General features: G+C 39.2%; 1 protein-coding gene across 5 annotated transcripts in view; it reads left to right on the forward strand.

Annotated features, from left to right (window-relative positions):
• ubr3 (ubiquitin protein ligase E3 component n-recognin 3) overlaps nucleotides 1-14,621 on the forward strand; it is a 36,173-nt gene that overhangs the window by 2,815 nt on the left and 18,737 nt on the right. For 2 of the 5 annotated variants that reach the window (XM_060876507.1, XM_060876508.1), the window contains exons 3-25: nucleotides 142-294; nucleotides 924-1,085; nucleotides 1,205-1,245; nucleotides 1,503-1,569; nucleotides 1,660-1,790; nucleotides 1,978-2,206; nucleotides 2,765-2,944; nucleotides 3,221-3,354; nucleotides 3,561-3,647; nucleotides 3,765-3,830; nucleotides 3,996-4,085; nucleotides 5,624-5,752; nucleotides 6,040-6,092; nucleotides 6,296-6,429; nucleotides 7,153-7,238; nucleotides 7,497-7,638; nucleotides 8,567-8,663; nucleotides 9,761-9,902; nucleotides 10,087-10,191; nucleotides 10,460-10,666; nucleotides 10,879-10,911; nucleotides 12,329-12,771; nucleotides 13,744-13,832. In XM_060876507.1, the coding sequence (XP_060732490.1) occupies nucleotides 142-294; nucleotides 924-1,085; nucleotides 1,205-1,245; nucleotides 1,503-1,569; nucleotides 1,660-1,790; nucleotides 1,978-2,206; nucleotides 2,765-2,944; nucleotides 3,221-3,354; nucleotides 3,561-3,647; nucleotides 3,765-3,830; nucleotides 3,996-4,085; nucleotides 5,624-5,752; nucleotides 6,040-6,092; nucleotides 6,296-6,429; nucleotides 7,153-7,238; nucleotides 7,497-7,638; nucleotides 8,567-8,663; nucleotides 9,761-9,902; nucleotides 10,087-10,191; nucleotides 10,460-10,666; nucleotides 10,879-10,911; nucleotides 12,329-12,771; nucleotides 13,744-13,832 (3,000 nt within the window). The remainder of the gene's footprint in view (nucleotides 1-141; nucleotides 295-923; nucleotides 1,086-1,204; nucleotides 1,246-1,502; nucleotides 1,570-1,659; nucleotides 1,791-1,977; nucleotides 2,207-2,764; nucleotides 2,945-3,220; nucleotides 3,355-3,560; nucleotides 3,648-3,764; nucleotides 3,831-3,995; nucleotides 4,086-5,623; nucleotides 5,753-6,039; nucleotides 6,093-6,295; nucleotides 6,430-7,152; nucleotides 7,239-7,496; nucleotides 7,639-8,566; nucleotides 8,664-9,760; nucleotides 9,903-10,086; nucleotides 10,192-10,459; nucleotides 10,667-10,878; nucleotides 10,912-12,328; nucleotides 12,772-13,743; nucleotides 13,833-14,621) is intronic. The other 3 variants (XM_060876511.1, XM_060876512.1, XM_060876510.1) reach the window with 2 other exon arrangements.

The following is a 14,621-nucleotide window of genomic DNA, read 5'->3' on the forward strand; positions in this document are numbered from 1 at the left end:
AGTTTGCAAAACAGGTGTACTTTTGCAAACAGTGAATTTTTTTCTTCTTCTTCTTTTTTTTTTTTTTAAGTTGTCATACCCCTTATATAATCATTTATAAATCATATGTGACTAAACTGCGTCGTTACTCCGTTTTTCCAGAATCGGCCACAAACAGAGATCTGCAGAAGGTCCTTCAGCATCTGGAGCCTCAGATATCGTTCCTAGAAGACCTCACTAAAATGGGTGGAGCCATGCGCACAGTCCTCACAAAAATCTTAACCAATCAGCAGACCTTTAAAGAACTGAGCATGGGTAGGCAATTGAGAAAAGCATTATAATTCAATACCTGTCCTAAACTGGCCTTGAGAAATCATATTATTGTAACTGTTGCTCACACCAAAGCACTGTCAACACCAGTGTTAAGATGTGCATGCTGTATTATACAAATAACAGGGATGCAACGGTAGCTGCTGCTGCTTGTCTGTCTGCCTCCCTGTCTGCATGTCCCAAAATTTAAAAAAATTCACTAAAAGTATAATAGTGTATAAAGTTCATTAAAGTTAGTAGTGATGCGTTTATATGTGCTTAATGTCATTGACTGGGAAAGAGTTTATGATTCTGGTTAGTAAATACTATTAGTTACTGTCCATTTGAGATGACGTGACCATTCATACACTCGTAGGTAGAGTACATAGAGAGTAGTGTACTTAAATTGGGACGCAGCTTTATTGTCTAAATCGAATGTAATGGGGGGGGGGGGGAGAGTTTTACTACAGCACATGACTTAGTAAGAATGCATGTTATGTTCTGTTCGTAACAGACCACATTCAGTCACATCTGAACTTTGGTGTAAATTGTCTTTTATAAAAAGGTTTTAGTTATTCATGTTTTTGTTGTAAACATCTTGAGAGACCCATTTTGAAATTCTTTCTGTTTCACAGGCCAAGAGGAGAATACGTATGCAAAGAGAAACTATGAGAAGTACCTGTCTGCACTTAAGAACTCTGGTCTGGTGTCAGTGGAGGATAAGGGCTTGGCTGGGGCAGGGGCAGGGGCAGCAGATCCTTCAGCTGGGGCTGGAACTGGAGCACTTGGCTTACTGGGTAACTCTTTTCCTTCATGTTGGTTGGCTGCTGCTTTTATTTACAAAAATATGATATTCTTCATATACTTTTGCACATTATTTTTCTCCTGTCCTTGTTCTTATTTTCTTTTCTTTTAGGTGCTACAGCAGCAGTCAGCCCAAACGAAGAAATTAAAGAGGTAAGATTTAAAAAAAAAAAAAATATATGATCAAGCTGCCAGCTGTAAGATGATAAGTTTTCTCAGGAGTAAAAAGTTGTCATGTCCTTTGTGTACTGATTTCACAGCACAGCACTCAAATTGCAGCACTATATCTCGTCATTGATATTTTGTTTTCACATTCGAGAATACGCTGTTGTGTTGTAGGATCCGATGCAGAAACCCAGTCCCATGTATAAGAAAATATAAAGCACATGTTATTTATCTCTGTTCAACAGGAGGATCAGGATGGAGGGCAGAGTGTAGGCCAGAGAAAAAGAGTAAAGCTGAGTAGCAGTACCAAAGGTGAACTATATAGTCACACTACTTTCTCTCAATTCTTTCAACAAAAAAAAAAAATAGATTTCTGATATGTCATTGTTTCCTTTCTTGTAGATTCATCTATAATGGACGTTCTAAAACACAAATGTTTTTTAGAGGAGTTATTGTTTTGGACTATTAAATATGAGTTTCCACAGAAGATGGTTACTTTTTTACTTAACATGTTACCAGATCAAGACTATAAGGTATGTTGAAGCTGTTGACACAAGCTGGATATTTATTTATTTGTTTATCTATTTATTTAAAGCTATTAGGATTAATTAGCACAAATGTGATTAAAAGTATTTAATTTATTTAACTGCATCACATGTTGAATAATGTAATATTATGAACCTGTGTGTCTGGTAAGTTAATAAGCCGTTTGTCTTTCAGATCACTTTCACTAAAACGTTTGTCCAGCACTATGCCTTTATCATGAAGACTCTGATGAAGAGCCACGAATCAGACACAATGTCCAACCGGATAGTTCATATCAGCGTACAGCTGTTCAGTAACGAAGAGTTAGCACGTCACGTCACTGAGGAGTGCCAGCTGCTGGACATCATGGTCACTGTACTGCTCTACATGATGGAGAGCTGCCTTATCAAAAGTGAGCTGCAAGGTAAACATGCACGCGTTGTCGTCAAGAATGCTTATTTTATACCTACAACGTTCATGTGTATGTTAGATGAACTGAGTGTATATAAACATGCAATAAAAAAAATACATGAAGACGATAGGTTTTCAAAATGACGAGTGCTTCATTTTAATAGTGTTTATCGTTCCCAACACTAGTTACATGTAAATGCATGCCATGCAAGATCATGTTGCGTAAGGAGCCAGTTTATCAGAAACGCAGTCTGCTAACAGATGACTAAAACCTCGCAAGCTAAGTGTGATCATCTCATGGAGGAAAGTCGCACTTTCATCAAGTTTTTGCAAGTCTAATTAATTCACGAGTCAGAAACCAGCTGTCAAAATGTCAACTGACTCTCAAAACTTAGCATCTGCTTGAGATGTATGTGAAAGAGAAATGTATTTTAGTTTAAACAGTTCTTTTAAGAAAATGTTAACATTTTCCAGTGTTTGAAGAGTTCTCCCAGGCTAACACAGGTCTAAAAAAACACCTTTTCACCTCGAACACTTCGATAGCTAAAATACTCATTTTCTCATGTTGTAGATGAGGAGAACAATCGTCACGTGGTGGTGAACTGCGGCGAAGCCTTGTTGAAGAACAACACCTACTGGCCTTTAGTTAGCGACTTTATTAATATTCTCTCTCACCAAAGTGTAGCCAAGCGTTTTTTGGAGGATCACTCGCTGCTCATGCTCTGGATGACCTTTGTCTCCTTTTTTCAAGGTCAGTCATTCATTGGTTTTGCAGTTTCATTTTCATTCCTTTGACAGCGTATTATACTTGGGTTTATTTAGTTTTTGTGAACTGAACAACGGATAAAAAAGGATAATAAACTAATACTTGCATTTGAACAGAAAGGGAATCTATATTTATTTATTTGCTTCATTTCTATCTGTTCTACAAATTCATTTTTCCTCATTCCATTCCCATACATATTAGTAGTTGTGCTTCAGAATAATGGTTTTATGTTATTTTTTTATTATCTGTATCACTTTTCAGGAATGAACCTTAACAAGAGGGAGCTGAACGAACATGTGGAGTTTGAATCACAGACGTACTATGCGGCTTTTGCTGCTGAACTCGAGGCGTGTGCTCAGCCCATGTGGGGACTACTCACACACTGCAAAGTCAAAGTAACATCCTGATTTGATCTACTTGCTCTATATAAAGTGCATATTAGCCTTTTTATTTTAGCATGAGTTCAGCTCCCTGACAGACACCTGCTAAATCATTTGTAATAAACCAGTCCTTATGTTGGAATTCATTTGGTCAGAAGAATGATTCATCAGAAGAGAAACTGAGGTGTTTAGGATGTTTGTCTGGTTTGATTTCTTGACAGGAAACACAGGAGTACACTAAAACAGTAGCTCGCTACTGTCTGGAAACCTTACAGATATGGTTTGATGCCATTGGCTTTGTTGATGAGGTACAGCATTTTTTTTTGGTTGTTGCCATTTATGTTCATTACTGATGTTTTGGCCTATTTGTGTACAGGTGTGGAGTGCTGATTTCTTTCTTTCTCTCCTTTTCTTCTCGCAATCAGCCTGCGTCCAATCAGATAACGTTTCATTTGCCGTTACACCGCTATTATGCCATGTTCCTTAGTAAGGTAATAATCTTCTTCAGTACTTCAAGACTTTAACTTTTATTAAATTTATCTCCTGCCAATTCATTTACTTCCCAAAGGAGGGGGAAAAAGGTTGTCTTCTGAATTAGCTTTTTTGAGCCAGCTTTTAGAAAATTGCATATGATCCATGTTTCTGAATTGGTCCAGGGGGTGAAGTGTCAGGGGCTGGACTTGGACAGTCTTCTCCCTGATCAGGAAATGCTGATGAAGATTATGGTGCACCCTCTTCAGATACAGGTAACTTAACATTGGGTGCTGGATAGAAACAAAACTTTATTAGATGCTTTGACAGAAAGGTCTGTTCTCTCACTCTGTAATACCAGCTGGTGACAAATTGGAGAAAAAGCCAACACCTAAGGTGTTGGGCCACCATGAGGCCATATAGTGTTGGTCAGTCGATGTAAATGGTGATGTAATCAAAAAGCTTCTTGTCTTTTTATCTGATTTTGTTTTTCTTATATTTTTTTAATGTTTAATTTGTTTTTGAATTTTGTGTGGATTGGAAAGCAATTAATAGACAGAAGAATCACTCTTATACAGCAGCAGTATTTTTGGGTCACTGCAGAATACAGAAGCTTTAAGAGGAAATGCATTGTTTTTTTTCTTCTTGCTTATCTTCTTGTTTTGTGGTTAATGAAATTTGCACACAATGTTTCTGTGTAACTGACATAACTGCAATTAAGTAATGATCACAAGAAAAGAACTGTTTGTGTGGAGATCAGATGAAGTTGTGGTCATGAGAAATGAAACCAGAAAAATAATGCATGGTCTACTGGGGCTTCTGTAAGAATTGTACACTACTCAAAAAAATTAAATTAAGGGAACACTTTAATCACACATTGGAGCTCTATGAACTAAATATTCAAGTTAAAAATAATACAATATGATATGACAAGGATCCATGGAAAACAAAATCATTAACCCAATGAAGGCTGGATTCAAAGTCACAAAAAATCAAAGTAATAAATTTAAATTACAGCCTTCACTAAAAATGCATGAAAACTTTCACCACAACCCATAATGTAAGTCAGTAGTTGTGTGTGGGGCAATACTTATGCATTTCCAACACTGTCTGATGAGATCTTGGAGGGTCTCTTTCAAGCCCTGGATCAGGGTGTCAGTGTCCAGGGTGTCCAGGATAGTGAAGTGTGGTGAGATGCTCAGATACATAAAGTGTCTGTGGTTATTCAACTGATTCAGGTCTGAGAAATTTAAGGGCCATTCAATGTCTTCAGTACCTTCAGCATTCAGAAATTGCCTGCACACTCTGGCCTAGCAAGGCCAGGCAAAGTCATGCACCAGGTGGAACACAGGGCCCACTGCACCAGCAGAAGGTCTGACACTGGCTCTGAGGATTTCAACCCAGTCTTCAACAGCAGAAAGGATAACGTTGGCTAGCATGTGGGGGTTTGTACGTCTCTCTGTGGATATTCCTCTTCAGGTCATCACTGACCCACAGCTAAACTGATCAACCCTGGATGATGTCACCATGGTATCTCCAGACTCGTTCATGACATCTTCAGACTCGTTCAAGACACCAGACTCTGAATCAGTTTTACAGCAGTTTTTCAGCTGTGATAACTTACTTACTCACTCACTCACAGTCCTAACTGGACAGATTGATATCCCTGAAGTTTAATTGACTTGGTGTTTTGTGATTTAAATGTTCTTGTAAATTTGTTGAGCAGTATAGACAGATTTGTGTTATATTAACATCTTCACCTTTTGCAGTGTTGTTCATTAACTGACTGTGATGTGTTTTTGTATGTGTGTAGGCATCTCTGTCTGAGATTCACAGCAACATGTGGGTGAGAAATGGATTACAGATTAAAGGGCAGGCTATGACATACGTCCAGTCTCACTTCTGCAACTCTATGATAGACCCAGACATCTTCCTTTTACAGGTATTCCATTATAATAGCTCTTATTAAAACACTTATTCATGAACATTTCAACACTTGGCTTTTGGTTAGTTGATGTATGTAGAGCGGTTATGCCCTAACTATAGCTAAATATTGTCCAGTACATGGGATGGTAACAGGTGGGTATTTAGGGGACATCTTTTTAGTTACACATTTAGGGATAAAATCAAAACCTGTTTAGTTTTCTGCTTGTGTCCTGCTTTAAAATCACAGTTGGCACATAACAAACCTGCACCAGTGAGATGATTTTCTGCTTTATTTTTCCCCAGGTGTGTGCATCACGACTAGATCCAGACTACTTTATTTCTTCAGTGTTTGAGAGGTGTGGGTCAGATTCTTCCTCATACTTTCTGCTCTTTCCGCTTTACCAAGCAATGTCCATGCCAACAATCTGTTTTTGTTTTCAAGCATGGATCATATACTTTTTATTGTGTCCTCTGATAGCAAGATAGTACATTTTCTATTGTACTGAAATCATTACACCTTTTCCTTTCAGTTAATAGTGTTTTAACGTTTGCATGTCAGGTTTAAAGTAGTGGACTTGTTGACGATGGCTTCACAACACCAGAACGCCGTGCTGGACGCAGAGCAGGAACGACCCATGCTAGAGGGGGCTCTCACTTTCCTTGTCATATTGTGCAGCCTCCGCATACACCTGGGTTGGTACACACTGTGTTTTCTGTATACTTCCGTAAAAGGCTTTTTGTGTTTAAGTTCTTAGTCTATCTCTAATTCTTAATAGTCTTTAGTTCCTCAGTGTTGTCCAAGTGATCCTAAAATGAGCAAAAGTTCCACAAATCATTCCACGAGTTTCCTTATTTATCGATTTCAGCTTCACATATCTGTAAATAATCTAATACATATCTGTATGTATATCTGTAAATAACCTAACAGGTTATGAGTAGTAATAAAAAGGCACACAGGCAGGATACTCGTATTAAAATGTAGATAATATTAATTATTGACAGCCTGAATTTGTACACATGGAAACGTGCAGACTTGGATATGAATTTATTTGTTAGCCCTTCAAGAAAGTAATATGAACATGTACGTACAAATGGCATCACGGAAAGCTGTTCAAAGCCCTTTTTCAGATCGTCCCACATTTCTGAGGTTAATTGCATAATTTACAACACTAAAACATGCCAAACAGGATTTACTTTGACTTTCTGTGTTTACAGTGTTGCATTCATTTATTTCAGCATTTAATTTATTTGAATGCTTTCATTATTTATACCTTTGTTTTCTCATAATGGAAACTAGGTGTGTCTGTATTTTAAATAATGACGATTTAGTTCTAAACTGAACTATAACCAATAATAGTTTACATGCCTAAATGCTAGTGATTTTATCTCACCCCTTCTTTTTTACCCACTTACTAGGCATGACTGACGATGAGATACTGAGGGCAGAAATGGTGTCACAGTTGTGTATGAACGACCGCACACACAGCTCTCTTCTTGACCTTATATCCTTTACTGCTTGCTCTTCCTCAGATTTAATGAGGAAATGTGTATAGGGGTTGAGGACAGACGTGGTCATTAAACCTGGATCACAATGTGGAAGTAAATTTAAATGCTTAAAGAGAAAGCCACTGCTGACATTTGTCATTTATTTTCTTTTGTTTTAAATTGAGCTTGTGAGCTTTTTTTTTTGGTAAGCCTGCTTGCTTGTGTTATGATTATACCATGTTTTTTTGTATGCTTCTCCTTAACAAATATTGCAAATCCCAGAGAATCCAAATCCTAAAAGTGGGATAGTGCCTGGCAGTTGTAGCTTTGAGGAGATGCTGTCTGCTGTGGCTGATTTTAAAGCTCCAGTGTCTGAGCCTGGTGGCTCCATGCAGCAGGGCATGTACACGCCTAAAGGTGAGTGAAACTATTGTACCTACACTGATCAGCCATAACATTAAAACCACTGATGGGTAAAGGGAATAACATCTCATTACTGTGGCACCTGTCAAGGGGTGGGATTTATAAGGCAGCAAGTCAACAGTCGGTTCTCAACGTTGATGTGTGGGAAGCAGGAAAAATGAGCAAGCCTAGTGATCTAGGCAACTTTGACAAGGGCCAAATGAGTGTTCGTACCTGCAAAAAGTGGCCCAAGAAAGGATATCGGGTGAAGTGGTGATGTTGCATGTGATGGTGTGGGCAATGTTCTGCTGGGATACCTTTTGTTAAAGTAACATCCATATGAATGCCAGGACCCAGGTACCCTCTACCCAAACATTGTAAAAGACCAAGTATACCAAATATATACAAAATAATTTGCAAATCTTTCTCAGGAGTGTCGTGTCTCAATCTGATCAGCATTCGTGGGGGGTGCAAGACAAACAATAACAATCCATTAAAGCCTCACTTTTCAACTTGCAGGATTAAAGGCTATGCTTCTAACATGTTGTTGCTAGATACTACTGCAAGCCTGGTGGCACAAAGGGACCTACATATTATTAGGCGGGTGGTTTAAATTTTCTAGCTGATCTGTGTATTGTATTTAAGTAATCATTTTTGCATACCTAAGCAGTTAGTAGCCCACGTTAAACTTGCCCATTCTTACTTTTTTTTCATTATCCATTTGTGTTTGGAAGTCTGTAATGGAAATATAATTGTCATTTGTGTCCTGTAAAGATTTTACATGTTCTTTTGAGCCTATTACTTTGTGTTCCTCCCATCGGCCTCATGATGGCACTCCTGTTCTATTGCTGAAACCGCTGTGCTGCCATTGATGCAATAATTCTCATGATAATGTCCAGCCATATGTTGAATGTGTTTTATGCCTTTTGCTGGGTTTGTTTAGCGGAGGTCTGGGAGAAAGAGTTTGACCCCATCATGGTGATCCTGCGTACAGTTTACCGGCGAGATGTCCAGTCAGCGATGGACAGATACTCAGCATTGTGAGTGACCTCTTTCAGTCTCCATTAATGCTTTCTTGTTTATTATTAGCTGGTGAATGTTGTTAGAGCTTTTGCTCCTGATTTGTTACAGATTGTTGTTCCATCAGCATAAATGATTTGCTCTCTGTGATCTCTGCATCTTCTGTTAAATTGTGATACAGAGGACATGGCCTGCACACTTCTTTTGCCCTTGAAAAGATGTGCATGTGAGTTTCAGTGCCTGATACAGGTGCCTCCAATTAGAGCCAGGGCAGGAGCAATCAATAGATCAAGTATAAGGTCTAATAGGCCAGGGTGAGTCCTGCTGTATTAAAGTCTGTTTAGAGTCTCCTGAAGACAAATGTGAAGGTCTAGGTTCAGGAGATAAGGCAAGGTTAATTTCCTGTAGATCTCAGCATGATGAGATCTCTCCAAATGCAAGAAGACATTCTGCAGCTGGTCAGAATGTTGTGGGGCTTTTTTAATTTTTCTTTATTGAATAAATTGTACAGCTAAAGAAATGTCTACCTTTTGGTTGGAGGAGATGAGTTAGTGTGTCTAATGTCAATCAAATCAATGCAACGAGAACATGAACGTGCTAAACAGCATAATGATCTCTAGGCCAAATATGACTTCAGTATGAGCACCAATATAAGCTGATGGAAGTAGAACAATGTTTGATTATTTATTTATTTATTTATTGGGGGGGGGGGGGGGGCATTGCCTGCCTGAGACTCGCTCTGAGCTATATAATGATAGATTACCTGTCAGGGGAGCAAAATGTTTCATATCCCACACCCTTCCTTACTTAAATGAAATCAATGACATTTTAAAAACCATTTATACCTCCGTTAAGATATTAATACCTTTTGATAAATTGTTTAGATGTATTGTAAAATTAGTAAATTGTTCTGCGGTCAATTGATGAAACCAAAGTTTAAATCTAGAGAAGGTTCTCGCAGCGGTGCTGCTTTAGAAAATGACGTTCATCGCTTTTTTTTTTTTTTTTTTTTGGTTCAAAGATTTATTTTGTCTTATGTTGAATGATCTTTCAGTTCTCTTTCAGTAGCCTTTAACTACTGATCTATACTGAGCAGTTTGTTGTCTTCTGAATGTAGTTTGAAGCAGTCTGGTATTCACACTGGTAACCCCTGGCCTCCGTATAAGGAAAGGACCCCCCTGCACCCATGCTATAGAGGACTAGTGCGTCTGCTGCACTGCAAAACGCTGCATATCGTCATCTTCACCTTGCTGTACAAGGTGCTCACCTTTTTATAGATATTTCTGTATTCATTACAATTTTACAATGTTTTAATTATTAATAGAAATACTAGTAGTAATAATCCTACTTAATAATAGAACTTAATAATACTAATACTAGTTAAAAGACACACACTCATAATTGATTTTATTCTTTTTTTTTTTTTTTTCTCCACTTGTTCAGATCTGGATGGACCATCAGAACATGTCTGAGCATGTGCTGTGTATGGTGCTGTATTTGGTTGAGCTCGGTATGGACAACCATGCACAAGAGGATAAAGAGGATGAAGTGAGTGGCTCTTGTGCTGTCGCCTGAAATTTGTGAACGCGTTGTTCTTGACCTTTTCCCAGAGCTCATGGTACAGATGTTGTTTTACCTAGAGTTGTTAGAAAGCTAAAACCTTTATGTACTTGGTAGATTTATTTGAGATAAGCAGTAAATGTGGATTCAGAATAATTATTGCGTGTATATATATTATTACCGTATGTTTAAAGAAGGTGCATTTGCTTTATGCATAAAAAATCATTTATGTTTGTTTGTTTATCTTCTGCTGAAGGAACCATGTATTGAGGAGCACTGCCATGACAGCTGGTTCCCTGGCACCAGCCTGCTTTCCAATCTGCACCATGTCATTAACTTTGTACGGGTGCGAGTGCCTGAGACGGCCCCAGAGGTGGAAAGAAAAAGGGAACGGGAAAGAGAAAGGGAAAGGCAGCGCGAGACGCCTCCCAGCACCAGCACTGATGCATCAACCTTTGGACAGGTCAGCTAGACAAATTCTCTTCTGGCTGTTACTGCAAAACTAGTTATATCTAAAGGTGTTTAAGTCTTTCCGTATAAAATTACCGCATAGATTGTCATTCATTTTATGTTAAACAACTATCTGTCTCTAGCCGGTTATTGGAGTCGGGTTGTAAATAATGAAATGATGTCTGAGGCATGTTTTAAATGTTATTGCTCACTTTTATTCCACAGAGCTCCAGAAGGCTGACAGGGAATTGGAGAGAGGTAGCTGGCTTTGAACATGACTGGGCTGGAATTTGGGAATGATTTGGATTGATTGGAAGTGTAAAACAAATGATTAGGAGTGAAATCTGTGAGCCAAGTGCATGCTTGAACTCTCTGGATACAGACCGAGCATTTAATGATGCGATGTTCCAGTTACACTTTTTTGAGACTCTCTTTCAGAAGAGTTTATTACTAAATGGTGTAATAAACATGCATGTTGTTTATTACATTATAACTAATGGTGTGTTAAAGCTGCACTACTTGTCTTGTGCATTGTGTCTCTGCAGTGTCAGTGTCCTGCCTTTGTGTAACTGTGAAATGTTGTCAGTGTTTGTGTGGTTGCCTTCTGGAGTTTCATGGTTGATGCCTTTGCAGTGTGGCAAACTAATTACATGTTTAACGTCTAGCAAATAGTTGTTTGGCATGTGAGAATGATGGATGTGTTTCTGAGGGATCTATGACGTGTTGCAGCTGTAACCTGCAGTCAGTTGACTGACCATGCTTTTCTTTTATAACACATGTGTGTTTATAACACGCTGTGATATTTAAGTGGCGGTGGGGTATTTTTCCGGTCTCTGGTATCTGCTAACAGATTTAGGACAGGACATGTGATAGGATATTACCTCATGTGACTCGCTGTGGTTGTACACACAGAGCTTGAATCTAGTGTACAGAGTGAAGACTACATGAGTATGACTTAGCACTTAACATCCAGCAGTACAATATGCACCTAATCTGAATTGACTTTTTATTCCTAGATCATGTATTTGTGTCCATACCTTCTTTGCGTGTCTGTGTTTTACTTATACATATTGAACTAGGTGAATCTTTTAACTAGGTGAAGGCTTTATAACTTGGAATATTTTCAGCAGTTTCCAAAAAACACTATCAATGCTTTAGGAACGTTGAGGGCCACTTTGACATTTGCATACAATGCATTAAGCAGATGTAAAGCAGCCTTTTCAACCTGACTTTGAGTTTTCATTGGGAATGTTTTAAGTCCTGCAATTTTTTTCCACTCCAAAATGTCAGTTTAGACTTGATTCTGTAGGCACGATTATCTGATTAATGATCTCACTGTATGTCCTCTTTGGCAAGAAAGGTAACCATATTCAGCACAATTAAAATTTTCCCAGGGAACGTACCTTTTAAAATGTAGGATAATGGATTTGTTACTATCACCCGTTCCTTTGGAAACGTGCTGCTAGTGTTCTGACTCGAGTATTTTCTAATTGTTCTTCTTCTGGAAATATTCTAGGCAGTTAATTCAACCAACTAATGATGGCAACTGGAAAAAGGGGCATCATGCTTGCCATTTGTACCTCTGGGCTGCTCTCATTTAAACATTACTTTCATGTAAAGGAATATGTCTATACTTTCTGTCCTCTTATTTTTGTATTGTTTGTTTCTCTGTCAGAACTTGCGTGAGGCTCAGTTGTTCAGTCTGGTGGCAGAGCGCAGGAGGAAGTTCCAGGAGATGATAAACCGCAGTAACCACGAAGCGAACCAGGCTGTACGGCCGAAGTCGTCTTCGCGCTGGCTTCCCCCAGGCTCTCCTCCTCAGATGGTCACTGAGATTCTAGAGATTCGTGAGAGCATGTTGTCCCTGCTGGTCAAACTGCACGAGAAACTGTCAGCCAAGCAGAACTCACTGACACCGAGCTGGCTGGAGGAGGCAGAGCCAGCAAACCATTCGCATGGAGACGGTATCACTGCTATCGAGAGGATCCTGGCCAAAGCAGCATCACGCAGCAGACATAGCAAGAGATGCCTGCAAGAGATTTGTGGCAAAGTGTGTCCTCCTGTGCCTCCTAAAAAGAACAGTCCAGGAGAAAAGAAGAGCATGGATAAAGAGGAGAGGTGAGCAAATATAAGTGTGTATCAGGGGTGTGTGAGTTTGTGCGTTTGATTTCATCGCAATAAAGTAGAATTATTATATTTTCTACTTTTTAAAATTGCTGTTTTTAATGTTTGTTCCAGGCATGTAGTTTGATGTCACACTGTCTCTGCTAGCATATTATACCATTCTTGCTATAACTAAGTTTTCCACTTCTTGGCATACTATCATCTTCATTTGTACAGGCTCTTGCTATGCATGTGTCAAACTTCATGGTCGTGGTGGAAATGTGGTAATAATTGCACCATTTATTCTTCATGATGCTGCTGTTGCTCTAGTTGCCCTATTGTTCTCTGCCCTGCCTTTTGATTGATCTGAATCTTTCCTTTGCTAGATTTTAGTGGGTAGAAGCTCTGTCTGATTTTCCCTTTCTAAGGGTGATAGAACAGCCTATACGGCTTCCATTAGCACCTGTTATTATGGAGAAGGTGCCACCTGTAAGTCAAGACAAATTACACACCGACACTTTAGCTGAAGGTTACCATGGCAACAGTGATTGGTCATGGCATTGGACTCATTTTTTTAGTGTCATATCTTTGTCCCTGATGCTGTCAGTGGCAGGAACTGAAGTGTATCGTTCGTGTCTGCACTACTTCTTTTTATGTCCTTTTATTAAGCTACCCTGTTTGAGTGCTTGACTACGTAGACAGTAGAGGGACCCTGATGTTCAGAAATCTCTCAGTGAGCGTGATTAGTGGCTGTTCATCTAGGAGAAGGGCTAATGATGGGAGGCAAATGCATATCATGGCCTACCAAGCATAATTTGAACAATCACGGACAAACGTATGTCTACGCAATCTGTAACTGCTGTACACAGCGTTGCATCTGATCGTGTCATTGCTGCCTCTAAAATTAGATGCTCTTCCTGGGTTTATTGTTTGATGTTTTATTGATGTATGTTTTATTGACATCTCTCACATTTTCTCTTTTCTCAGGCGGCAGAGGGCCAGGGAGAGACAGCAGAAGCTACTGGCTGAATTTGCCTCCAGGCAGAAAAGCTTCATGGAGACAGCCATGGATGTTGGTAAGCATAGTAATTACTCTAGTCTTGGTGCTTTGAAAGTCAGCCAAAGTGTCCAGTTGGGTGGAAAAACTGCCCTTCTTACGTTATATATGAATGATGGATTATTTCAGTCTGCTTGACCTAAATTTGACTGAACGCTGTTCCCATCTTGCTCCACATTCGCAATCATATATGTTTGCAGATGCCATAAACTTGTTGGAAGTCCTTGAAGGAAAGTGCTTTATTAGGGCTGGGGTAGGGGACGCAAGTGACACCTATTATAGCTTCCCAGGCCTAGTTAGCATGCTTGTGAGTGCGTGTGTGTGTTATTCTCCGGGGAAACAGCTCTTTGGTTGAGGGGACAGCAGATCAGAGTGCTAACAGTACTGTAGACACAGAGGGACTGACCCCATGCAGCGTTGTTAAGGGATGAATAATGTTGGTTTTCAGCACCTAGCAGCCTTAAATATAGCCCTAAAGGCAGGTAAAGCACACGTGGAGTGTCTGTTAATTCTTGCACATGAATTAATGTCTGTGTGTTGAACCGAAGCTGAATGGTAACGCTGATTTTTGTTATTGGTTTGCATTTAGTTTAAATACATTTGCTTGATTCATTTCCACTAGCCGCAAATAGCAGTTTAATGTGAAAAATTGCCGTTAGTATCCTCGCTGCTGTGCAGTCTGACATTGACCCACTGTGTGCATGTGCTTTCCATCTAATTGGAATAAAAAATAGTTACTCAAACAGCTTTTCTCCCCCAGACTGACAGAAAAGGTCACTGAAAATCAATATTTAAGGTGGAAATTTGC

This window comes from Tachysurus vachellii, chromosome 8, assembly GCF_030014155.1.
Source record: "Tachysurus vachellii isolate PV-2020 chromosome 8, HZAU_Pvac_v1, whole genome shotgun sequence".
NCBI lineage: Eukaryota > Metazoa > Chordata > Actinopteri > Siluriformes > Bagridae > Tachysurus > Tachysurus vachellii.